Source organism: Dromiciops gliroides, chromosome 6, assembly GCF_019393635.1.
Source record: "Dromiciops gliroides isolate mDroGli1 chromosome 6, mDroGli1.pri, whole genome shotgun sequence".
Lineage (NCBI taxonomy): Eukaryota > Metazoa > Chordata > Mammalia > Microbiotheria > Microbiotheriidae > Dromiciops > Dromiciops gliroides.
This window is the reverse complement of record NC_057866.1, coordinates 276,313,361-276,337,247: the sequence shown is the minus strand read 5'-3', so window position 1 is coordinate 276,337,247 and position 23,887 is coordinate 276,313,361. Positions and strand designations below refer to the sequence as shown.

Sequence of the window (23,887 nt, the reverse complement as noted above, 5' to 3'; positions counted from 1 at the left end):
AAACAGCAGAGATCCCTGGGGCACTCCACTGGAGACCCCCCACCCCCCGAAGCTGTGTCACGGGGTCATCACTAACAGCTCTTTGGGTCCAAACATTCAGTCAGGTCCAAATACACCCAACTGCACTGTGTTCAGGCTTCATCCTTCTCAGGCTCTGTTTAGCTCTTTACTAGCAATTTAATTAAAGGGTTCTCTACAGCATCTTGCTGATCCGCTGGCATATTTGCCCTGTCCGAGATGGAAGCGAGGCCAGTCTTGCCTGAGTGTGGCCCCCGTGCTTGGCCTGACTTGGTTGACTAAATAGGGTCAGAAGCCACACTCCGGGTGTGTGCTACATCTCCCATCCATCCTATTCTTTCTCAGATCGTGGATAGCAGATGGCTTATTGTGCCTGTGTACTCTTTTTTTTTTCTTTTTTTTTTTTTTTGGTGAGGCAATGGGGGTTAAGTGACTTGCCCAGGGTCACACAGCTAGTAAGTGTCAAGTGTCTGAGGCTGGATTTGAACTTGGGTCCTCCTGAATCCAGGGCCAGTGCTCTATCCACTGCGCCACCTAGCTGCCCCGGAGAGAGCTATTCTGTTTTTTTGTTTTTTTGTTTTTGTTTTTGCGGGGCAACGGGGGTTAAGTGACTTGCCCAGAGTCACACAGCTAGTAAGTGTTAAGTGTCTGAGGCCGGATTTGAACTCAGATACTCCTGAATCCAGGGCCGGTGCTTTAACCACTGCGCCATCTAGCTGCCCCGGAGAGAGCTATTCTGGAAGGTCAGAAGCCCTGAAGAATGAAAGTCCAGAGACAAAAAGAGAAATAATTCCAGTGATGAATGAAGAAAAGGGGGAGAATTTTCTTAAGAAACCCATGTGCTACAGAGGGACTTCATTCACTGACTTGGTTTTTTTTTGGGGGGGGGGGTTGGGGTTTTTTTGTTTATTTGTGTTTAGTTTTCTTGTTGACTTTTATATTTGTAAACTCCTACCCCCCAATCAATGTAGGTACAGTGTCTGACAGTGTATGTCATATTCCCCATCCTTGGTCCCCACTTCTCTCTACTGGGAGGAGGAGGATTAATTTCCTTATTGGCTCTCCAGGAAACGATTCGTTGCCATTCGCCACAGTTGGACTGTGGGTATTCCATAGGGTTCAGTCCTGGGCGCTCCATCTTACTCAATTGGTGATCTCATCGGCTCCCATGGATTCAGTTAATTCTATGATGAGAATTCTCGAATCTACTCATCTAACCCTAGATTCTCTCCTGATGTCCAGTCTCATGTCTCCAACTGTTAGACGTCTGTCACCTCCAGGATCAAATAGAAAATTCTCTTTTCACCATTCGGAGCCCTTCATAAGCTGCCCTCAGTCTCCCTCCCAGCCTCATTAGTGCACTTCTGCCTCACCCCTCTGCTTGCTGTGTCTGGAACAAGATCATCCATCTTCCAACTCTGAGCATTTTCACTGGCTGTCCCCAGTGCTGGGAATGTTCTTCCTCCTCCTCTCAGGCCTTCCTGTCATCCATCAAGTTCCAGCTAAAATCTCATACAACTCTGCCTCACAAATCCAACTGATGTGCAAACCAAAGACATCATCCATGTCATTTGTACCTACCTCAAAGTCCTGTGGCAACTTTGCTGTGCATGTAATGAAGCAGCAGGTTGTGGATGCACTGGGAGCTGTGGTCACAACCCTACACACTGGGGGCCCAGGGCCCAGGGTCATCTTCTCCCCGGGAGCAGCAGTAGGATTCAGCAGCCCCTGGGGTGTCTGAGCAGCCTTTTTTTTATCATAAAAGTTTTTATTATTTTCCAGTTACATGTAAAGACAATTTTCAACATTTGTTTTCATAAGATTTCTAGTTTCAAATTTTTCTTCCATCCTCCTCCCTCCCCAAGACAAAAAGCAATCCAATATAGGTTATACATGTACAATCACATTCAATATTTTTACATGAGTCGTGTTGTGAAAGAAGAATCAGAACACAAGGGGGAAACCTCAGTAAAGAAAAATTAAGTAGAAACAGTGTGGTTCAATCTGCATTCAGAATCCACAGTTCTTTTTTTCTGGATGTGGAGAACATTTTTTCATCATGAGTTCTTTGGGATTGTCTTGGATCATTGTACTGCTGAGAAGAGGCAAGTCTATCACAGCTGATCATCACACAATGTTGCTATTACTGTGTACAATGTCCTCCTGATTCTGCTCACTTCACTCAGCATCAGTTCACTCAAGTCTTTCCAGGTTTTTCTGAAATCTGCCTGCCCATCATTTCTTACAGCACAATAGTATTCCATTACATTCATGTACTACAACTTGTTCAGCCATTCCCCAGTTGATGGGCATCCCCTCAGTTTCCAGTTTTTTGCCACCATAAAAAGAGCAGCTATAAATATTTTTGTACATGTGGGCCCTTTTTCCTTTTCTGTGATCTCTTTGGGATACAGACCTAGTAGTGGCATTACTGCGTCAAAGGGTATGCCTGAGCAGCCTTTTTAAGGACCACATCCTCATGTGAGGAAGGGGATAGAAAAGGTGTCCCAATACTGTTTGCTTCACCCAAACCTGGCCTGCTTTACCGAAGCGGGTGGAGACCCCACCCTGCAGTCAAAACCAAAAAAGATGTACAAAAAGTTTTGCAAAGATGATTCCACTCACCATTGGTTCATGGAATATTCCCATGCTTGTAGACAACATGAAATCCAGTAGACCTGAAATACAAACAGCTCTTATTGAAAGAGAACTCGGCAGGTATCCTATCCTAGTAGCAGCCCTGAGTGATACAAGGCTGGCAAATGAAGGCCAGCTCACTGAAGTCTGAGCAGGATCCATGTTTTTCTGGAGTGGCCACAGTGAAGAGGAGCGCCATGAAGCTGGTATACGTTTTACAATCAAAACTAATTTAGTCAGCAAACTTGTGTGCCTCCCAAAGGAGTGAATGACAGGCTCATGACAATGCCACTGATACTTGGAGGAAACTGCCACACCACCATCATCCATGCCCATGCTCTCACCTTGACAGACCCTGAGGAGGTCAAAGAAAAACTTTATGAAGACCTGGAGACCCTCATCACCAATGCCAAAAGAGAACGTTTGTCTTTCTGGATGCCTTTAATGCTAGAGTAGGCTCAGACTACCAGACATAGCAGGGTGTCCTTGGGAGCAGTGGAGTTGGAAACAGCAACAGCAGCTGTCACTTACTACCGAAGACTTGTGCATCCCATGATGTTCTCATCACCAACACTGTCTTCCATTGACCTAAATGCAATAAGACATCATGGATGGGGGGCAGCTGGGTGGTGCAGTGGATAAAGCACTGGCCCTGGATTCAAGAGGACCTGAGTTCAAATCTGACCTCAGACACTTGACACTTAGTATGACCCTGGGCAAGTCACTTAACCCTCATTGCTCCACAAAAACAAAACATAACAAAATGTCATGGATAAACCCCCACAGCAAACATTGGCATTTAATAGACTATGCCATTATAAGGAGAAGAGACATGCAGGGTGTGAGTGATGAAGGTGATGTGTGGCGCAGAGTGCTAGCCTTAGACATCCTCGCCAAGCTAAATATTCACATTCAACAAAAGGGGTGACCCCAAGGCAAAGTCTACCCTAAAACTTAATGTCAGCAGATCAGAGCACTTCACTGAGCAGGAACAGTTCACTGCTAACTTGGAGGGAAAGCTGAACCAACACACAGTTGGCAATAGTGGAGCAGAAAAGGACTGGGTAGCTTTCAGAGATCTGGTGTACAGCACTGCATTTACTCATCTCAGTCAGAACACTTGCAAACATCAAGACTGGTTTGATGGGGGCAGCTAGGTGTCGAAGTGGATAAAGCACTGACCCTGGATTCAGGAGGATCTGAGTTCAAATCCGGGCTCAGACACTTGACACTTACTAGCTGTGTGACCCTGGGTAAGTCACTTAAACCTCATTGCCCCACCCCAAAAAAAAGATTGGTTTGATGAAAATGATGGGGAAATTCAGAAGCTGTTAAATGAAAAGTGAGAACTCCACAGGGTTTACCAGCTGGACAGCTAATTCATCTCTAAGAAGGCAGCACTTAACTCCATCAAAAGTAAAGTACAGGGGGCATCTAGGTGGCACAGTGGATAAAGCACCATCCCGGGATTCAGGAAGACCTGAGTTCAAATCCGGCCTCAGACACTTGACACTTACTAGCTGTATGACCCTGGGCAAGTCACTTAACTCTCATTGCCCCACTTAAAAAAAAGAAGTGGAAGGCAAAGCTTAGAAAGTGCAGAGGGAGGGGGCAGCTAGGTGGTGTAGTAGGTAGAGCACTGGCCCTGGAGTCAGGAGTACCTGAGTTCAAATCCGACCTCAGGCACTTAACACTTACTAGCTGTGTGACCCTGAGCAAGTCACTTAACCCCAATTGCCTCACTAAAAAAGGAAAAAAAAAAAAGAAAGTGCAGAGGGAGAGTTGGTCCCCGACTTTTTATTTACAGGTGATTATGCACTCAAAGCAGCCTCTGAAGCTGAGATGCGACAAAATATGGGTCCGTTCTCTGCTGCCTGTGCTAATTTTGGCCTAACAATTAACACCCAGAAAACACAGGCTTTCCACCAGCCACCACCACCCCATCTATGTGGGGCACCGTCATTTGCAGCAAATGGGAGAAATACTGAATGCTGTGATAAGCTCACTTACCTTGGCGGTATACTTTCCAGGGATGTCCACATGGATGATGAGGTTGACCCATGCATTGCTAGAGCTGGCTCAGTGTTTAGGAGGCTCCAAAGGAAAGTGTGGGAAAGAAGAGGTATTAGACTGACCACCAAACTGAAGGTCTACAGAGCTGTTGTGCAGACCTCATTGTTGTATGGCCATGAAACCTGGACAGCATACCAGCACCATGCCAGGAAGCTGAATAAAGTCCATTTGAGTTGTCTTGGAAAGATTCTGAAAATCACCTAGCAGGATAAGGGACTGGACACTGAGGTCCTTCCTCTAGCTAAACTGCCAAACACTCAAACTTTGTTGCAGAGAGTGCAATGGGCCAGCCATGTGGTTTGATTGCCAAATGTACATTTGCCTAAAAGACTATTTTATGGAGAACTCACACAAGGCAAGCACTCACATGGAGGTCAGAAGCGACACAAGGACACCCATAATGTCTCTGAAGAACTTTGGAATCAATTGTGAGACATGGGAGACACTGGCACAGGACCGCCCAGCATGGTGCATCTGCATGGTGCTGTGTTCTAGGAGGAAAGCAGAACCGAGGTAGCTCCAAAGAAACATGAGTTGTACAAGTGTAGCGACATCTCCCCTCCAAATGTTCATGTGCCCAATCTATGGTAGAGCCTTCAAGCTCGTGCTGGTCTGACCAAACAGTCAGACACACTGAACCCTGGCCCCAACATAGTGATGTCATGTTGGTCCCTTGGAGCACAAAGGACAACAATCACGGCTGTCACTGTGTGGATCTTCCCTGTTCAGAGTGTTAAGGGCTAAAATTCTAGCTAGTCTGTCTAAAATATCTCATGAGTGGTCACCAATAAAGTATAAGCTTTAGCAAGAGTTAGACTTTTAAGCATTTATTAAGGAGAATGAGAATTTGGTAAAGAGAGAAGAAAAGGCCTACATTCATCTAGCTATTAAAGGGAGAGTGCATTTCTCGCTCCGCTCTCCGCCAGCGTTCTCAGGAAAAGAGCGAGTCAGAGCAGCAGGCTACCCCTTCTTCCTCCCACTAGCAAGCATCACTTCCTGACGCCAAAGAAAAGACTCCTGGTCTTGCCCTCAGAGACCTTCACTTCATGGCGGAGCTTTTCTACAGTAAGTCTCCATCAGGTGGCGCCATTCCAATCGTTACAAGAGCCTGCATCTGTCTTCCCCATTAGACTGTGAGCTTTTGGAGAGAAGGGACCCTCAGAGCCTTTGCTTCCCTAGCGTTTAGCACAGTGCCTGGCGAATAGTAGGCACTTAAATATCTATTAACTGACTGACCAATTGTAGCGGCTGATCTCCTGATTCTGTACTGGCAGCTGGGTGTCACGGTGGGTGGCGTGCTGGATCAGGAGTCAGGAAGACCTCAGTTCAAATCAATTTCAAACACTTAATTGGCTGCGTGGCTCTATTATTTTTATTTTCTTTTTTTCCTTTGTTTTGATGATTGTTTAGATATGTTAATGCATTAATCTCTGAATTTCTTTAATGACTGACATAAATTTGCCTCTAATAACCGTTTTGGCTGCTACCATATCATTTGATGTATTTATTTTGTCATCGCTACAATTTGTTATTCTTCTGGCCATTTTTTGTTTGTCCCAAACATTGCTCAATAATAAGAGCTAACATTTCTCATAGTCAGCATTTATATAGTGCTTTAAGGTTTGCAAAAAAAGAGCTTTACAAATATTTTTCCACTGGATCCTCACAACAAGCCTGGGGAGTAGATGCCATGGTCACCCCCATTTTACAGATGAGGACACTGAGGCTATGACTTGTCCAGATCACACAGTGTCTAAGCCAGGACCTGGATTCAGGTCTTCCTGACTCCTACCTTGCCCATTGCCCTATCCTATGTGGGACAGGTTTTTCTCGGTTTCTCACTTAGCATGTTTTCTGATCACACAACACCAGGAAGGAAGGATGCAGGAAGCAGGTCATCTCCATCTCTCTAGTGTGGTCCACAGTGACCCAGCCCAGCCCCAGGGGCTTGGGATGGCCAAGCACGGAGCCCAGGGTTTCTTCCCCTTTGCTTCCCAGCCTCTGGCAGCCGGGTTGGAGGGACACCTGGCCCCACAGCTCATCCACATCCACCTGGAACTTGCTGTTGTCATTTCCAGCCAGGGCCTCCGTCTCTGTGGAAGGAAACTAACTGGTTGCTGTGCGTTTTCTAATTTTAAAGTCTTTGTCGATGTCTCGTACATCACATTCCCCTCTACAGAGCCTTCCCTTTTAACAAGATTTTTAAAAAAGATTTTCAGTAAAGAAACGATTGACACATTGACCCTCTAAAAGGGTGTGCCATGTGCCAGTCGCCCCCCCATTGCTTCAAGGAAAGAGCAGAGAGGTGGATGTTCTCTCTGGTGGGCCATCACAAGGAAACAAGGGTGTCGTAGTCACAGTGTGCGTTGTCACTTGCTGCTCTGCTCCCTGCGTGGTTTGGCTCAGCTCTTCCCTTAACCCTCTGAATCCTTCATGGTTGTGACAAAATGGCAGAATTTGAGAGTTAGAGGGGACCTCAGCGACTAGCCCATACCCCCAAGGAGAACCCACTATAACATCCCCAAGAGGGGTCATCCACCCTTAATCATTCCAATCTTGTTTTCTTCCCAACTAGGGTTGAATCTGGGTTGTGGCTGGACAAACTTGTCAGCCCCGTGGGGATAATGATACCGTCGGCCTTCACCATGAGACAGACCAAGAACGTAGCACAAGGGAGGGTGAACAGACAGGCAGGCAACTCTTGGGGACCTGTGGCCTCCTCTTAACCTGGTTCTTGCCTTTCTCTTTCAGGCTTGAACGAAGCATCACCTGGTTTTGATTCCTCCAAGACTTTGCCACAGCCTCTATCACACATCTGTACTTATCGAAGAAAAAGTATAATAATAAATAAAAATGGTTTTTTCTCTTTTACACTGTATAATGTAAGAAATCTGTTTCTGTGAATGCGTGGTCTGCTGCCCATCGCTGTAGACTGTGAATGACATTTTAAACATCATGTAAACACGCCAATGGAGAGAGTGTTTTTTATGCTGAACATTGTAAGGATGCCTGGGTGATTGTACACTGGGTTGAATCACGGTTTTTGTTTTGACTTTTGAATGCTTAGAATCAGTATTTCTGTTTTGTTCCCCTCTTAAGCTGCATGTTTGGGGAATTTTTAAAAATCTTATCAGCTCTTTTGTATTGTAAGTTTATGTATTTTTGTTGTTCTGGCTTGAGTCTCGGGGAAGGCTATACATGGTGTGCATGTCAGACACAAAGATGTACAGTCATGGAGTTAGCTTTAACTCCCAGTTCTGCTAGCATATTTAGGCAAAAATGTCTGGATCCTTGGCCAGGGAAGCTTCTTTTCTTGGTCTGTTCACAGCTAATGGGCTGAGGTTTTCTGGGTCTAGGTCCCATAGGTAGGAAATTGTGCCAGTAACAGGGCCATACCACATTGGGTGGACGGGGGTGGTTGATGTGGGGGGAGAGGAAGCGCCTTGCTCTTCCATTTGTTATCATACCCCTTAGGGAGGAGCACCTGGGGAAGGGAAGAGCTCTTGGTTCCCTTGTGATCAGAAACCTTGGTTCAGGGTTTGAGAGAAGCTGACCCAGCCCCTCAGTCTCCTGCACCAGGTTTCACAACACTGCAAAGGGGTTCTGCAAAAGTTAGGCTAGGTTTCTGGATCTTTGGCAGCCCCTAGCCAAATGTAATCTTGTTTTCTTTTCATGAGGAGATGCAACCCAGCACAAGTTCACATCTGGTGCGAACACGTGGAGCTCCGTGTCTTCACGCCTCTTGTCAAGAGAGACCTCCTCAGAACCAGCCATGACTTCTTTTGGTCCTGAGTTTGTTTGAGCCGCTTGTCTGATACTTTAGAGGCTAATAAACATGTTCACCATTTTATCTTAGGTGTGTTCATACTTGTTTGTTAGTGGTGGTGTCTTTTTGTTTTTTAAGCAGTTCTGGAAGGAAGGGTGGGGAATTATAAGAATAATAACAAAATCAAGAAATCCAAGCTTTATAAAGTCACAAAAAGCACAATGGTGAAGGGCAATGAGGTGGAAGGTGCCCTTCCTATTGTTAAAGGAAAAACTCACACATCATACTGCTCTGGAAAAACCTGCTGGGACCTTCATGGGTGAATCAAGGGCTCATAAGTCGTGGGTCTGCCTCCTTAGGAAGGCTTTTAGGCCTTAATAGGAAAATGGAGCTATTCTAGAATGTTTGAAGGACCAGGAAATAAAAGTTTGCTTCTGGCTGTCAATACAGTTGCCTTGGCACATTCTTTTTCCATAGGAGGACACTGCAAGCCACCCTGCTCTAAGGGAGGGTTGGGTATGCCGAGGGGCCCGTCAAGCACAGTTGGGGGACAAAACGGAACTTGGGATTTCCCTCTGTGTTAAGTGTTAGAGCTTACCTGTCACCTCTCATGCTCCATCTCAGCCGATCCTTCAGACAGCTGGCAGCTGGGTAGGATGAGGGTTAGTGCCTTTTCACAGAGGAGAAAATGCAGGCAGGGGCAAGTGAAGCCCAGCCCATGAGTCTATCGCTTCTTTTGCTGTAGAGCAGGGTTCCTAACCTGGGATCTGTGAACTTTTAAAAAAATGATTTGGATGAGCATCTCGGCATCGCTGGCTTGCTTTGTGACCCCATTTACAGTTTTGCACATTTAACAAACATTATTGCGAGAAGGGCACTGTGTGTGCCAGAGCTCATCGGGGGTCCATGACAGAAAAGGTTCATCCCTACCTTACCCGCTCTCTGAAAGTGAGAGGATCGCCAGCGAGGCCATCAGAAGCCAAGAGACATCCCACTGCTGGGTGAGATGCCTCCCTCGGCATGTCTTGCCAACCTCTTCCACTGGTTTACAGACATCTGAAGAAATTCCACTTGGGGATATAGATGTTCGACTCTCTTCCTTTTATAGATTTTGTTTGTTTGTTTGTTTTGGTTTTGGTTTTTTTGGTGAGGCAGTTGGGGTTTAAGTGACTTGCCCAAGGTCACACAGCTAGTAAGTGTTAAGTGTCTGAGGCCGGATTATAGAAGGGGTTTTAAGGCCTTGGCACCCATTGTTTTGGTGAAGGTCACTCACTGCAAACAGGGTCTGCAGGCACTAGGCTCGGTTTACTCTTGGACCAGGTGCTTCCCACTCCAGATGTTTGCCCTGACCTCTGGGCCCAGGCCAGATGTTCTCTGGGCATGTGGGCGTGGCTGAGACCAGCCTGCCACACCGGGTCCTGCTTGGCTCACACGAGCCAGTCCTGGTGGCCCAGGGCCCATCCTGTCCCCACAGCGGAACCACCCAGCCACATCCGCTATCCGTGTGTTCCCCATCCGTTCACGGCCTTGCACGGCGTCAGCACAGAGAACATCAGAATGAAAGCTTTTCCCCTGAGCTGTATGTAGCCAGAGTGCACACAAGCCTATGGTGCATCTTCCCAGATCTATCACCAGGAGGAATGCATGGGGCCGGGGTCATCGTGTAATGGGTGCTTGGGGCAAGTGAGGAGTGCATGGACAGAGGGGAAGCCATTACGTTAGGAGGTGGTGCAGGTGGCAAAGGAGAAGAAGGCCTGACGCTGCAGGCCCTGGATTGGCATACCAGCCAGTGTGACTTGATCCTCCCTGAGCCACCCTGTGTCCCTGACCTACGAAGTGCAGGGGCTGGCTTATGTGACCTCTGAGTTCATACAGGACCTTGGGCTAGTGTTGGGGACACAAAGACAAACTAAAGACTGTCCCAGCCCTCAAGCAGTTATGGTCTACTGGAGGATACAGTATTTTTAAAAAGGAAATGTGTTATCATTGGAGGAGAGAACAAGCATTAGCAACCTATGGTCTGTGAACTTTTTTTTTCCTTAAATTTTCAACTATTTCAATATATAATTTTGTAATCCCATGTATTTTATGCATTAAAACAACATGATCCAGGGGGTAGCTAGGTGGCGCCATGGATAAAGCACTGGCCCTGGATTCAGGAGGACCTGAGTTCAAATCTGGCCTCAGACATGACACTTACTAGCTGTGTGACCCTGGGCAAATCACTTAATCCTCATTGCCCTGCCAAAAACAACAACAAAACAACATGATCCTAGAAGGGGTCTGTTGGCTTCACCAGAGTGATGCCCAAGGGATCTGGGGCACAGAGGAGGTCAAGACCCCCTGCATCAGAAGCTGAGGTGGGGGGGCAGGGTAATCAGGAAGGACTCCTATTAGGGGGTGATCCCTGAGTGACCGTCTAAGGAAAGCCCCTCCAAGGAAAGCCCCTCCCAGCTCTAGCAGCCTGTGTTCTCTAACCTTATCACACACCTCCCACAGCCAGAGCCAGTCAGTCTGGTCTGGGTGGGAACCAGATGACTCCTGAACTGCCATGGGGGGGGGGGGGGAAAGTGGTCCGTCTGGAACGTGGGCCAAGAAGGGAGGCCGGTGGCATGCTGCCCACATGCCCTAGTTCTCCAGCCCAAAAGCCACCGAGCACGGGCACCACTAAATGGCAAAGCAGCCTTATTGATCCCCGGTAATGTCCCTTCTCACCTGGAATCAGGGGCCTTTCACGGAGTCCTCTGAAGGCTCCGTGATGACCTTCCTCGGAGCGGGCTGCAGCCCATCCACACATCCTCTGCCATGCTGGGTCCCACATCCTGGCAGGAATCAGGCCTCCATGAGGGGTCGTCGCAGGGCAGAGGCCTCAGGCCCTCCTCCTCCTCTGATCACGTGTTCCCGGGGAGATGCTTTCTGGGACACGTCCTGCATGTGGCCCGTGCTCTCCGTGTGGCTCTGGCCCACAGGCTCCCGTCATTCGGTGGCGCTCCATGCTTCCTAGTCAGCTCACTGGCTGAGGGGACGTTGGCATGAAGAGAAGTCTGGTGTCAGAGCACCCGCACCTCGGGATCCCTGAAAGTGCGGCAGAGCTTCCCAACTCCGATCCAGGACAAATTTCCTTGTAGTTTCTCTGGCATTTCTGCTCTTTATGCAAGCAGAGCAGTGCGTGGGTATGGGGGGGCGGGTGCTCAGTACTGCCTCTGCTTTAGGGGGCCCTTCCCAGTCTCTTCCGTCAGGCTGGGAGTCCTGAGGAAGAAGGGGTGCTTCGTCGCTATTTTTGTATTCCCTGTGCTCAGTTTGTTGACTCGCCTGCTCCCTGTTCTCCCTAAGCCCTCGACAACCCTTATCTGGGGCCCTAAGCCCCAGCAGCACTGCCGACAGGCTGCTCAAGTTAAGCTTGGCAGCGGGAGTCTTCATCCTGATGCAGACAACAAACTCCAGGTCCCGGATGATAAGATTCATTCCCAGGAGGTGTCGACAATGTAGGCGGGGCCAAGAGTCACCAGGGGGTCGGGTGTTTTAATAACTTTGTGAAAAGCATTTTTCTTTATTTCTTCTCTCTCTGTAAGTGTATATATGCAGCATATACACATGCTGTATGTGATGTGATGAAATTATAAATTAAAAACCCAAAATAAAGGAGTTCTTAATTAGCAAACCCATTTCGGACTTTTGAATGAGCACCAATCTCTTTGTGTCCCACCATAAGCCAAGAGATTCAACAGTTTCACCAAACTGCAGAATGTTAGAAGTAGAAGGAGCTTTTTAAGACAGCCCAGATCAATTCCTCAGTGCAGTGATGGACTTGGAGTTGGGAAGACTCAGGTTCAAATCCAGCCTTAGACACTTTCTGGGCAAGTAACTTAACTGCTGTTTGCCTCAGTTTCCCCAATTGTAAAAAGGGGATATAGTAGATACAAGGATCAAACGAGATGACATTTGTGAAGTGCTTTGCCAACCTTAAAGTGCTATAGAAGTGCTAGCCATTATTACTGAAGCTAATAGTTCATATTTCGATAGTGCTTTGAAATGGTCAAAATGCCTTCCTCATAACAATCCCATGAAGTAGTTTGTTGTTCAGTCGTTTCAGTCTTGTCTAACCCTTCTTGACCCCTTTTGGGATTTTCTTGGTAGAGATACTGGAGGGATTGGCCATTTCCTTCTCCGGTTCATCTTCAGATGAAGAAATGGAGGCAAACAGTTAAGTGACTTGCCCAGGGTCACATGGCTAGTAAATGTCTGAGGGCAGATTTGAACTCAGGTCTTTCTGACTCTAGGCCCAGCGTGCTATCTATGTACCACCCAGCTCAAGTGGTACATGAAATGATAATTCCCATTTGGATGAAGAATAGTTAAATTGGGGAGCAGCTAGGTGACACAGTGGATAGAGCACTGGCCCTGGATTCAGGAGGACCTGAATTCAAATCTGGCCTCAGACACTTAACACTTACTAGCTGTGTGACCCTGGGCAAGTCACTTAACTCCAATTGCCCTGCACCCAAAAAAAAAAAAAAGAATAGTTAAATGACCTGGGCCACAGACCAAAGTGAGTGCCAGAGGAGCGGGTCTCCCGAGTACACCAAATTAGGGATAAATGAGCTCTGACAGAAGGAAGACGGGGCAGCAAGCCCAAGCAGCACACTGGGCTGATTTCGGGCAGTCTCCGTCTGCCTTAACTGATACTTTGTAGGAAAACTGGAAGGTAACGTAAGACGACACGAAGCCGTCTTTGTGACACCAGGATTCCAAGAGCACTCTGGCAAAGGCCCATCTGCCCTGGCGTGGCCAGCTGGGATTGAAGGACTGCACCACGCTGGATGCACCCCATGGTTGGCATCCGTCCTCCCTGGACATCTGGGATGCTTTGCCAGCCACCCTGCTGCTGCGCGCACCCCTCTCCTTCCTGAACAGCTCCAATCCTGCCATTATGGCTTCTAGGATGGTCAGGACATCGGTCTGCCCCGGGGCTCCAATCACCGTTCCGAGACACCTTCTCGCACAGACGGCTCGCCTTCCATGACCGCCAGTCCCCACAGGTCGTCCCGGTCGCAGGACGTCGGCTCGTGAAGCCAGAGACTCGCTCTTGTCCGTCCCCATTGCCTGGCACACAGTGGGAGTCTAACTGGAGCTTTTCCATTTCACATCATAGAAGACCCTGTTACCTCCAGAGTGCGCATGTTCTAGTCCGCGTGTACAAAAACCGACCCGCTATCTTTTCCCAACGGGACACACCATCCTGTCAGTCACCCAGGCTTACCACCCGACTGTGCTCCCCGACTTCTCCCTCTCTTGTCCCCTCACTCAATACACTCCAATAGCCCTCTCAGATCAACTAGAAAATAGTCCTTTGGGCTTTCAAAGCGTCTCTTCCTAACTTGGTCCCTTCCTGCATCTCATTTTCTTACACTGACCCCGCTGTATTACTCACATAGGGCACTCCATCTCTCCACTTTTATTTTATTTTCATTTATTTATTTATTTTATTGTGGGGTGATGAGGGTTAAGTGACTTGCCCAGGCTTATACAGCTAGTGTCAAGTGTCTGAGGCCGAATTTGAACTTAGGTCCACCTGAATCTGGGGCCAGTGGATAAGCATTACGCCACCTAGCGGCCCCTCTACTTTTTGAAATGATGTCCCCCAAGCCCAGAACACTCTCCTTCCTCCTCTGCACCCTCAGATTCCCCTGTGCTTAGTTTCCCTTCCTCAGTGCTTAGCACAGCACTCCTGGCACTTAGTTGGTGCTTAATAAATGTTTGTTAGGACCAGGACTCACGTACTAGTGGAGGCAAAGCAGACACTGGTTGCCTCCCAGAGCACCGAATTCCCAACTGAGAAAACCGTCTCACACATCTCACGCCCTGTGCTTCTAATCCATCAGGTCAGTTCAACAAACATCTCACAAACTTCCCTGCATCACGTGCTGGCGATAGACAAAAACAAAACAGTCCCTGCTCTCAGGGAGCCTGTATTCTAACAGGAAGAAACAATATGTATACGGAAAAGTAAACACAAAGCACTGACAAGATAATTTCCAAGGGGAGGCAGTAGCAGTTGAGAGGAATGGGATGAGCTTGGAACAAGAGGTAGTGTCTGATCTAAGCACTGAAGAAAGCCAGGATGCTAAGAGCTTGAGATGAGGAAGGAGGGCATTGCAGGCAGAGGGCACAGCCTGGGCAAAGGCAATGAGATGTGTGGGAGCAGCAGGAGCAGACTCATCTTCTGGACTCCATATATTAAGAAGAGTTGGGCAGCTAGGTGGGGCAGTGGATAAAGCACTGGCCCTGGATTCAGGAGGACCTGAGTTCAAATCCAGCCTCAGACACTTAACACTTACTAGCTGTGTGACCCTGGGCAAGTCACTTAACCCTCATTTCCCCCCTCTCCCCCAAAAAAGTTATAATGCACGACAAAAGCTTGGAATGGTGGGATGGAGCCTGGTTGGGAAAGAGGACTTTATCTGAGTGTGGAGATAATAGGGAGCCATTGAAGCTTATGAATTGAGTAGACTGACAAGAGGGGCAGCAAGGCTGGGCTGCAATGAACAGAACGCCAGGGCCTAGAGTCAGGAAGACTCATCTTTGTGAGTTCAAATCCACCAAGCTGTGTGACTACAGATAGCTGAGAAAAGAAGCAAAGGAGAAAGGGAAAGATAAACTCGACTGAATGCAATGGCCAGGAGAGAGAAGAGGGTTTTCTTAAATGAGCAATGCAAAGAAATAAAAGAAAGCAATAGAATGGGAAAGACAAGTGATCTCTACAAGAAAATTAGAGATATCAAGGGAATGTTTCATGGGAAAATGGGAAGAGACAAAAATGGTAGGGACTTAACAGAAGCAGGAGAGATTAAGAAAAGGCAGTAAGAATACACAAAAGAACTATACAGGGAAGATCTTAACATCCCTGACAACCACAACAGTGTGCTTACTGATCCTGGGCCAGACATCCTGGAGAATGAAGTCAAGTAGACCTTAGGAAGTATTGCTGACAATTAGGCTAGTGGAGGTGATAGAATTCCAGCTGAGCTATTTATTTTTTTGTTGTTTGCTTTTTTGTTGTTGTTGTTTTGTTGTTTTTGTTTGTTTGTTTTAGTGAAGCAATTGGGGTTAAGTGACTTGCCCAGGGTCACACAGCTAGTAAGTGTTAAGTGTCTGAGACAGGATTTGAACTCAGGTCCTCCTGACTCCAGGGCTGGTGCTCTATCCACTGGGCCGCCTAGCTTCCCCCCCAGCTAAGCTATTTAAACCCCTAAAGGATGATGCTGTTCAAGTGCTGCACTCAGTGTGCCAGCAAGTTTGGAAAACCCAACAGTGGCCACTGGAATGAAAATATGAGTTTGCATGCCAATCCTAAAGAAGGGCAATGCCAAGGAATGTTCAAATTACCGAAGAGTTGTGCTCATCGCACAGGCTGCCAAAGTTATGCTTACGATCCTGAAAGCTGGGCTTCAGCAACATGTGAACCAAGAATTCCCAGAAGAACAGGCTGGTTTTCAGAGAGACAGGGGACTGGAGACCAAATTGCCATCATTCACCGGATTATGGAGAAAGCAAGGGAGTTCTAGAAAAATATCCACTTCTGCTTCATTGACTCCACTAAAGCCTGTAACTGTGTGGATCACAACAAAATGGGCCAAGTCCTGGGGCAGCTAGGTGGCGCAGTGGATAGAGCACCGACCCTGGAGTCAGGAGTACCTGAGTTCAAATCTGGTCTCAGACACTTAACACTTACTAGCTGTGTGACCCTGGGCAAGTCACTTAACCCCAACTGCCTCACTAAAAAAAAGAAAAGAAAAGAAAAAAGAAAAAAAAATGGGCCAAGTCCTCCAAGAGATGGGAGGACCAGATCATCTTACCTTTCTCATGAGAAACCTGCATATGAGCCAAGAAGCAAGAATTAGAACAGAACATGGAACAACTCATTGGTTTAAGATTGGAAAAGGAATATGATGAGGCTGCATATTGTGACCTTATTTATTTAACTAATATGCAGAGTATAACATGGGATACGCCAGCCTGGATGACTCAAAAGCCAGAAATGAGGCTGCTGGGAGAAATATCAACAATCTCAGATATGCAGATGCTACCACTCTGATGGCAGAAAGGGAAGAGCAATTAAGAAGCCCCTTGATGAAGGTGAAAGAGGGTAAAAGCTCGATTGAAGCTTAACATAAAAAAAAAAAAACTAACATCTTGGCAACTGGTCCCGTCACTTCCTGGCAAATAGAGAGAGAAGAAATGGAAGATTTTATGTTCTGGGGCTCTAAGATCACTGCAGACGGTGAGTGCAGCCATGAAATGAAAAGATGCTTGCTCCTTGGAAGGAAAGCTATGGCAAATCTGGACAGTGTGCTGAAAAGCAGAGACGTCACCTTGCCAACAAAGTCTGTATAGACAAAGCTATGGTTTTTCCATGACTGTGAGAAATGGACTACAAGAAAAGCTGAGCGCGGCAGAATCAACACCTTTGAATTATGACGCTGGAGAAGACTTGAGAGTCCCTTGGACACAAGTGGATCAAATCAGTCAGTCGTTAAAGAAATGAACTCAGGCTCTATTCACTGGAAGGTCAAATACTGAAGCTGAAACTTAAATACTTTGGCCACATAATGAGAAGATAGGACTCATTGGAAGAGACCCTGATGTTGGGAAAGATTGAAGGCAAAAGGAGAAGGAGATGGGAGAGGATGAGATGGATGGAGAGTGTCATGGAAACAATGAATGAGCTTGGGTAGATTTTGAGAGAATGGAGGATAGAAGGCCCTGGCATGCTGTGGTCCATGGGGTCATGAAGAGTCAGACACAACTGAATGACTGAGCAGCAACAATGACTGGGTGATATGATCAGACCTGCATATGACAAATATCAGTTTGATGACTGAATGCAGAGAGACTGGAGGCAGGGAGATCAGCCGGGAGCCTATGGCAGTAACAGAGTAGAGAGCAATGACATGAGCCTGGTAACCATGGGAGCAGAGAGAAGGATACAGATGGAGATGCCCTGAAGGGAGAGCTGGTGACACATGGCAACCAATGAGATGTGAGGGAAAGGGAAGATACAAGGATGACTGGAAGAAATCAATAAGGGTGAGAAGGGAAGGTTGGAAGAGGAAGAAAGGCAATCTTGGTCTGGGCCTCCTCCCTCACTGGCTTCCCCTCTTCTACCATAGTGCTTGTCCTGCTGCTCTTTGGCGTCCAATGTTTTCAAATCTTGCTACCCCAGGACTGTAGGGCCCTGTGCAGCCCAAATTCCAACACTGCTGGGGAAATTCTCTGACTTGTTTGTTGAAAGATGCTGGTTTCTCACCAGTGGTTCAGAAATGCGAGATCTGAGAAAACCAGTGGCACTTTGGGACTCATTAGGTTTTAAGTGGTCCAAAGAAAAACACTGCAGCTGAAGTACTCCAAGCATTTTCTCCAGCTAAGAAGTGGTCACCTGTCCTGTTGGGTTATAAAGGTAACTACTGAATGCAAGAAAATCTGGCTGCCCCTTCCGTATGCAACGGAAGCCCACAGGACAGAGGAGAGGGAGGTCAGCAGGCAAGAAGCCGAGATCAAAATATCCTTCATTTACCCAGGCCTTTAGAATTGATCAAATAAGTCTACTTGCATGACCTCACCTCACGAGTGAATGGGTCAAAATTACAAAAAAACAAGCATGGCTCCCAAAGAGACAGAAGACAACCACCCGGCCATGTCTCTGCAGAGGTGGGAAGCCCACCAGTGTGGAATACTAAACTACAGCATTTCAGACTTTGGGGGTGTGTTAATCAGTTCCACTGATTATTCTTTCTTCCTCATTTTTTAAGAAATTTCATTGTTATATGTATGGAGTGGTTCTCTGAAAAGAGGAGGGATACTGGGGAAAATGTTGGTGATGTCAAAATATAAAAATATAGCAATAGGGGGCAGCTAGGTGGTACAGTGGATAAAGCACCGGCCCTGGATTCAGGAGGACCTGAGTTCAAATCCAGCCTCAGACACTTGACACGTACTACCTGTGTGACCTTGGGTAAGTCACTTAACTCTCATTGCTACACACACACACATATATCTCAATAAAAACATTTTTTTTTTAAAAGGAGGGAGGCATGATATCTTCAAGGACTTATGTGACATAATAATCACAGACCATAGATTTAGAGGCAGATAGGACCTAAAGAAGTGATGTAATTAGCCACCTCATTTGGAAAATAAGGACATTGAGGCCCAGAGAAGGAAGATGACTTAGTGTCTTGTTTAAGATCACAGGGGTGATAATAGGTGACAGAAGTCATTCTTAGCCAGGTCCTCCTATTCCCCCACATCTGGAGGGCTGTGGTATAGAAGGCAGTTAGATTGGCTCTGCTGGCTGGCCACAGTGGACAGGGTGGGCAGTTGCAAAGAGACAGATTTGTTTCACTAATAATTAGGCAATCCAAAAAATGCATGGGAGGGGGCTCTCCCTCTCCAGATGTGTCTGTGAGGGCTAGACAAGCACTTGTCAACAGACTACAGGGGCAGGTAGGTGGTACAATGGATAGAGTACTGGCCCTGGAGTCAGGAGGACCTGAGTTCAAATCCAGATTCAGACACTTAACACTTACTAGCTGTGTGACCCTAGGCAAGTCAATTAACCCCAACTGCCTCACCAAAAAAACAAAAAACAAAACAGACTCCAGGTAATTGCTCTATGGGGCCAATTCCCCAGGTGTCCTCTGAGTCCTGGGATTCTGAGGTCTATAGCTTGCTTTTGGTCCAGTCCCTGATGGACTTCCCTCCAGGAGGCTGGGGTGAGTCGGTCTTCCTGACCACGTCATCCTGAGTCACAAGGCAGGAGGACATCTGAAAAGAAATGATTCTGGCAGGATCTATACCCTGCAGTCCAATGATCAGCCCGTGGTCTGTGAATGGAAGTCTGGCTTCCTCCTCACAGGGTTCTCAGTAGCCTCCCTCCACTATCAGTCAGCAGCTAATCAGGGCAGGGAAACCAGTTTTTAAGGTGAGCTGAAAACTGTTAGGAGGATAAACCCACTTGCAAGTGGCTTAACAGACCTGCCTGCATCGAGTCTCTTCACCGGTCCATTTCTCTGCTTAACAGCTACTAAAATAATCGTTGTAAAGTAAAGATCTTAAGCTACGCTTGCCCTGCTCAAGAAACGTGCAGTGGCTCCCTCTTCCCTCTCCCTTCTTTTAAGGACATTTGAGGCTGCATTGCCCTGCCTAGGAAGGATTAAGTGAAAGGATACCAGCCTAACCCGCTCATCTGCTGAATCTGCTGTCTCATCCCCCACCTTGGGGCTTTTCCCAGTGCCTGGAGGCCTCTCCTTCCTACAGTCTCTCTCTGGAATCCTCAAACTGCCCCGTGCTTACTTAATGATTCTACAGCGTAGACCCCAGGAGAAGGAACGCTGTGTGAGCCCGAGGAATACTCTTCACTTTTGCATCCTGGAAGCCAAGCACCTGGCCCTGCCCGGCAGGATCTGTCCCCTCCAAGTGGCATGGTGCCCTTGCCCAAGCCCCATGTCCTTGAGATCAGCACTCTTCCTCTCAGTCGGGCAGATGACACAAGGTGGACTAATGCTCATAGCATGCACGAGGACATTTGTTGGAGCCTTGGCAAGCCAGGGGCTGAGGAAATGCTGCCTCCTCCAAGTGTTCCATCCTGAAAATTGGGGGTGCACCATTCTGAAGCACCTGCCTGAGGGGTGGTCTTTCGTCGGCCTGGAAGACTAGAGCTAGTTGAAAAGAGCCAGCCAGTGGGCTCTGCTCTCTCTGCATAGCTCACCCCCTTGAGGGAAACAAACGCCAGTGACCTGATTCTGAGCAGCAAAGCTGAGGGTAATGGGCTGCTGGTGCCCCCCTCTTACCAGCCTTTTAAGAGCACTTCCTCAGCAGGTGTGGGATGCCCTGCTCTCCCCTGTGCCCCCACCACCACTTGGCTGCACTGACAAGAAGCGACAGCTACGGCAGCCCCGTGTGTCCGGCTCAACCACATTCTCCCTCATGAAAATCTGCAACAGCCATGATGAATTATTGATCCAGCTCACAAAGATGCGCTCGGGCTCAGTCTTCCAGCCGGCCACACTTCAAATGGCTGCAGAGATTAGGGACAGTTTGGCAGCAGCTTTTGGTGGCTACAGGTTCCAGCGGGACTGTCGGAGGAGGCCCTCGTCTCTTTAATTTCATCCCCAGAATACAGCTGCACAACCAGGCTTCAGGGGTGTGTGCGTGTGTGTATGTGTGCATACATGGTGTGCCCGCTTGCTCATGGGCAGACCATAGTTGAGAGACACCGAGGCCTTGGCAACCCAGATAGTGCACTCCAATCTAACCCGCACCACAGACGTGGTGTCAGGAGCCCCCAGTCGGCTTAAGTGACCTCGGGCAAGCTCCCTACAATCTGCCCACCTGAGGACCCCCTCCCGGCTGTTTCCCTCTGACTCCACCCCCCACACTGCTGCTGCTTGGATGGCAGGACTCGGAGGTGTGAGCCTGTGCAAAGGGAGATGATGCCTTTGAGAAGCAGACTCGGAACAAGGTGGCAGAGATAAGGGGTCTCCATGGAGATGAATAGTGAGTTTCCACCTAACACCTTAGAAAGAACCTCAGGCGTGTCACCAATTCTACACAACTCTAAGCTTAGACTTGGCTGTGAGGTTTGAGAGAAAAGGACAAAAGCCACAGGGTGTACAAAGAGATCATTGGGAAGGGGGAGCAGCAGGTTGGGGGATGCCCAGGTGAACCCCAGCTCTTCCTTAATGACCTCAGCAATGGTAGGTGGTCCCTCTAATCTCTGAGTCTCCTTCCTTTTCTCTAAAACTGGTTCAACTGGCTCATCTTCACTGGTAGGTTTTTTACACAAGACAGACACCGTCTGAGCACAGGATGGGTGCCGTTGTCCTGTGAGAGCTCCCACGGGGAGCTGGCAGAGCGTCCCTGGGGCCGACCCGAACAAGGAGATGCTTCCCCTTTTCAAGGAGAAGAGCTGTCAGACTCATTGGATGCAGATAAGTCCTTTCATAGTGAAGCCTTCGCCGTCATTCATTTGCAAGGATATTTTGATTTTTAAAAATGGGCACAAACAAATCTGATCAAAACCATGTCCAACTGCATCTCCAGAAGTCCCAGGACGAAGCACGGTCCCCAGTCTTAACAGAGAGCTCACAGTGGGAGAAAAACCCACACTTCTCATTGCCTGGATCGGTTGTGCTGGAATATGTTTGTTTTTAATTGGGAGAGAAGTTGTTGGGGGCAAGGCAGGTTAGTGACAATCTCCCTCCTCCTTTGAAAAAAAAAAAGAGGGAGCTGTTGAAACCTTTTCAAGAGGGCCCCGAGAACAGAAGGAAGTTCGGGAGAAAGAACAGACAAGGACAGTTTTCAAAGGAGCATGTTGAATTTATTATATGCATTTTAAAAAGCGCCCGGAATGCAGAAGTTCACAGTTTCACAGACAATCCTCTTTCTGTGTTCTGCTTTGTATACAGAGATGCTCATAGCCTTTGTTTTCATGGTTTGGAGTTTGATAAACTTAGAATTTAATCATTAAAATTTAAAAATAGAAACCCAAGAAAAATATACACAAATACAAAATATCCTCACTTCCCTTGAAGGATTGGGCCTTCTGAACTAAGAAAAATCAGCATGGTATGGCAGAGATTGAGAGTTCAAGGATCTGAGTTTGAATGCTGCCTCCGTCACCCACAACCTACGTGACCCTCAGCGACATGCTTCAGGTGGGAATAATTCACGTCGGATGACTCCAAAGGCTGGGGTGCCTTCTCCATTACACCACACTATTTCCATAGACAATGTGGTTAACTAACTCAGTGTTCCTGCTTTTGTTTAGTCCAGAAAAGGTTTTCTCTGCATCCACATGAGCACAAGGATCACTTGCCCACCATGTTTCCACTTTCTCCCAAACACAGGAACAATTTGCACCAGCGTGGGCCTTCAGAAGGTGGATGCGGCTGCTGCCATCCCTCTGGTCATACCCTATCACCATAGCCCTGAGGTGCAGAGCACTGAGGAGTGGCTTTTGAACAAGGGGTCACAGAACCCCAGTCTTCCCACCAATGCCCCCCCCCTTCAGTCATCCCTTTGTACATCCTTAAGCAGCCCAAAGAGCATTGCTGCACACAGAGCTTCCTGCATAGTCCTGTACACGTGGCCACTGACGGTGGAGCAGAGGCTGAGGAGCAAGTCCAAAGAAGAGTCCAGAAGGAAAACATGAACATCGAGGCCAAGACGAAAGGCAGAAGGTGTCCCTGAGCTGGCCCAAGGGTGGGTGCGCCACCCAGCCAACAGGCGCCGCTCCGTTTAGATAGGGAAGATACAAGACGGGCCCGTCGTGGCCCACGGGGAGGACAGACAGATGAGGGACCAGACAATGTGCTCTGGATTTTGGAACGCCGCTTCAGACCATGACTTCCTGAGCCCGAAGCTGTGGAGTGAGCCGTGGTCCTGAGTGTTTCAGCAATGCATTCGAGTTGTCTTTCTCATTTTAACTGTCCAACAAGAGGCAGCGCTTAGGCCGCTGTCCTGTTCAAAGTGCACTGGACAATCCAGGCTTTGCCAGGGCTGTGTGTCCCCACAAGTAGGCACCCATCCTAGGGTTTACCTAATGCTGCTCAGGAGAGAGAAAACAAACAGAATTCACTAGTCCCTTGAAGGTGTTTCCTCAAGGATTTTATTATAAATAGGTTCTCTGAGAATAAACACGTATGGCATTCAGTTCTATCTGCAAACTTGTTCTAATAACAAAAGGGGGAAATGGAAGCAGGAGCAGAAGCAGACTTAAACATCGGATGACGACGCCATCGGGCACACCTTTCACAAGGTGAACAAACCCAGGGGAATGACCTCGCAGTCAATCAATTGAAGCAAGGTCAGAGAAGGCCAGCGCCTCATACTTGTTCTGTAAACGGGAGGGACTGCCCTCTAGCGACACCAGCCGGGGCATCCTCAGTGAGATCTTCGGTGAGTGCGGCTGATCGGAAGGGAAACCACTCACTGTTTTCCCTGAGCAATGTCAGAGTAATCCTTCAAGACCCCGGCCATGTGCTCGTTTTGAGTCTTGAACCTTCGCTTCTTTTGTGAGACTGGTTTCTTCCTCCGCTGAATGGGAGCCTGTGGGAAAAATCAAATTGTCATTAGTGTTCATTGGCATGCAGGCTACTGGGGGTGGGGGTGCAGTGTAGTCTGCCCAGGTGCCCCATCTCACCATCCCTCACAAAGTCCCTGGGCTGGAGCAGGGGCATAGTCTTTGAAAACAGGATCTCTTGACGTAAAGACAGACTAGCCCATTCGGTATAACGGGTACAAGAGGTCTCTGCAGTAAACTGACAATATCCAGAGAAGTGGAGGAAGGGCCGATCAGGACATCTCGTTTTCCAACACTAACTAAACCATGAA

The 23,887-nt window shown here is 47.9% G+C and overlaps 2 protein-coding genes across 3 annotated transcripts in view; one reads left to right on the top strand and one right to left on the bottom strand.

Annotated features, from left to right (window-relative positions):
- RBPMS (RNA binding protein, mRNA processing factor) overlaps positions 1-7,599 on the top strand; it is a 154,737-nt gene extending 147,138 nt beyond the window's left edge. For both annotated transcript variants that reach the window (XR_006353516.1, XM_043969665.1), the window contains one exon: positions 7,480-7,599. The gene's annotated coding sequence lies outside the window, so the exon portion shown is untranslated. The remainder of the gene's footprint in view (positions 1-7,479) is intronic.
- Positions 7,600-21,850: 14,251 nt separating this feature from the next.
- Positions 21,851-23,887, bottom strand: part of GTF2E2 (general transcription factor IIE subunit 2) — an 83,536-nt gene continuing 81,499 nt past the window's right edge. Inside the window, exon 8 of the mRNA XM_043971114.1 lies at positions 21,851-23,602. Coding sequence (XP_043827049.1) covers positions 23,483-23,602 — 120 coding nt within the window. The 3' untranslated portion in view covers positions 21,851-23,482. The remainder of the gene's footprint in view (positions 23,603-23,887) is intronic.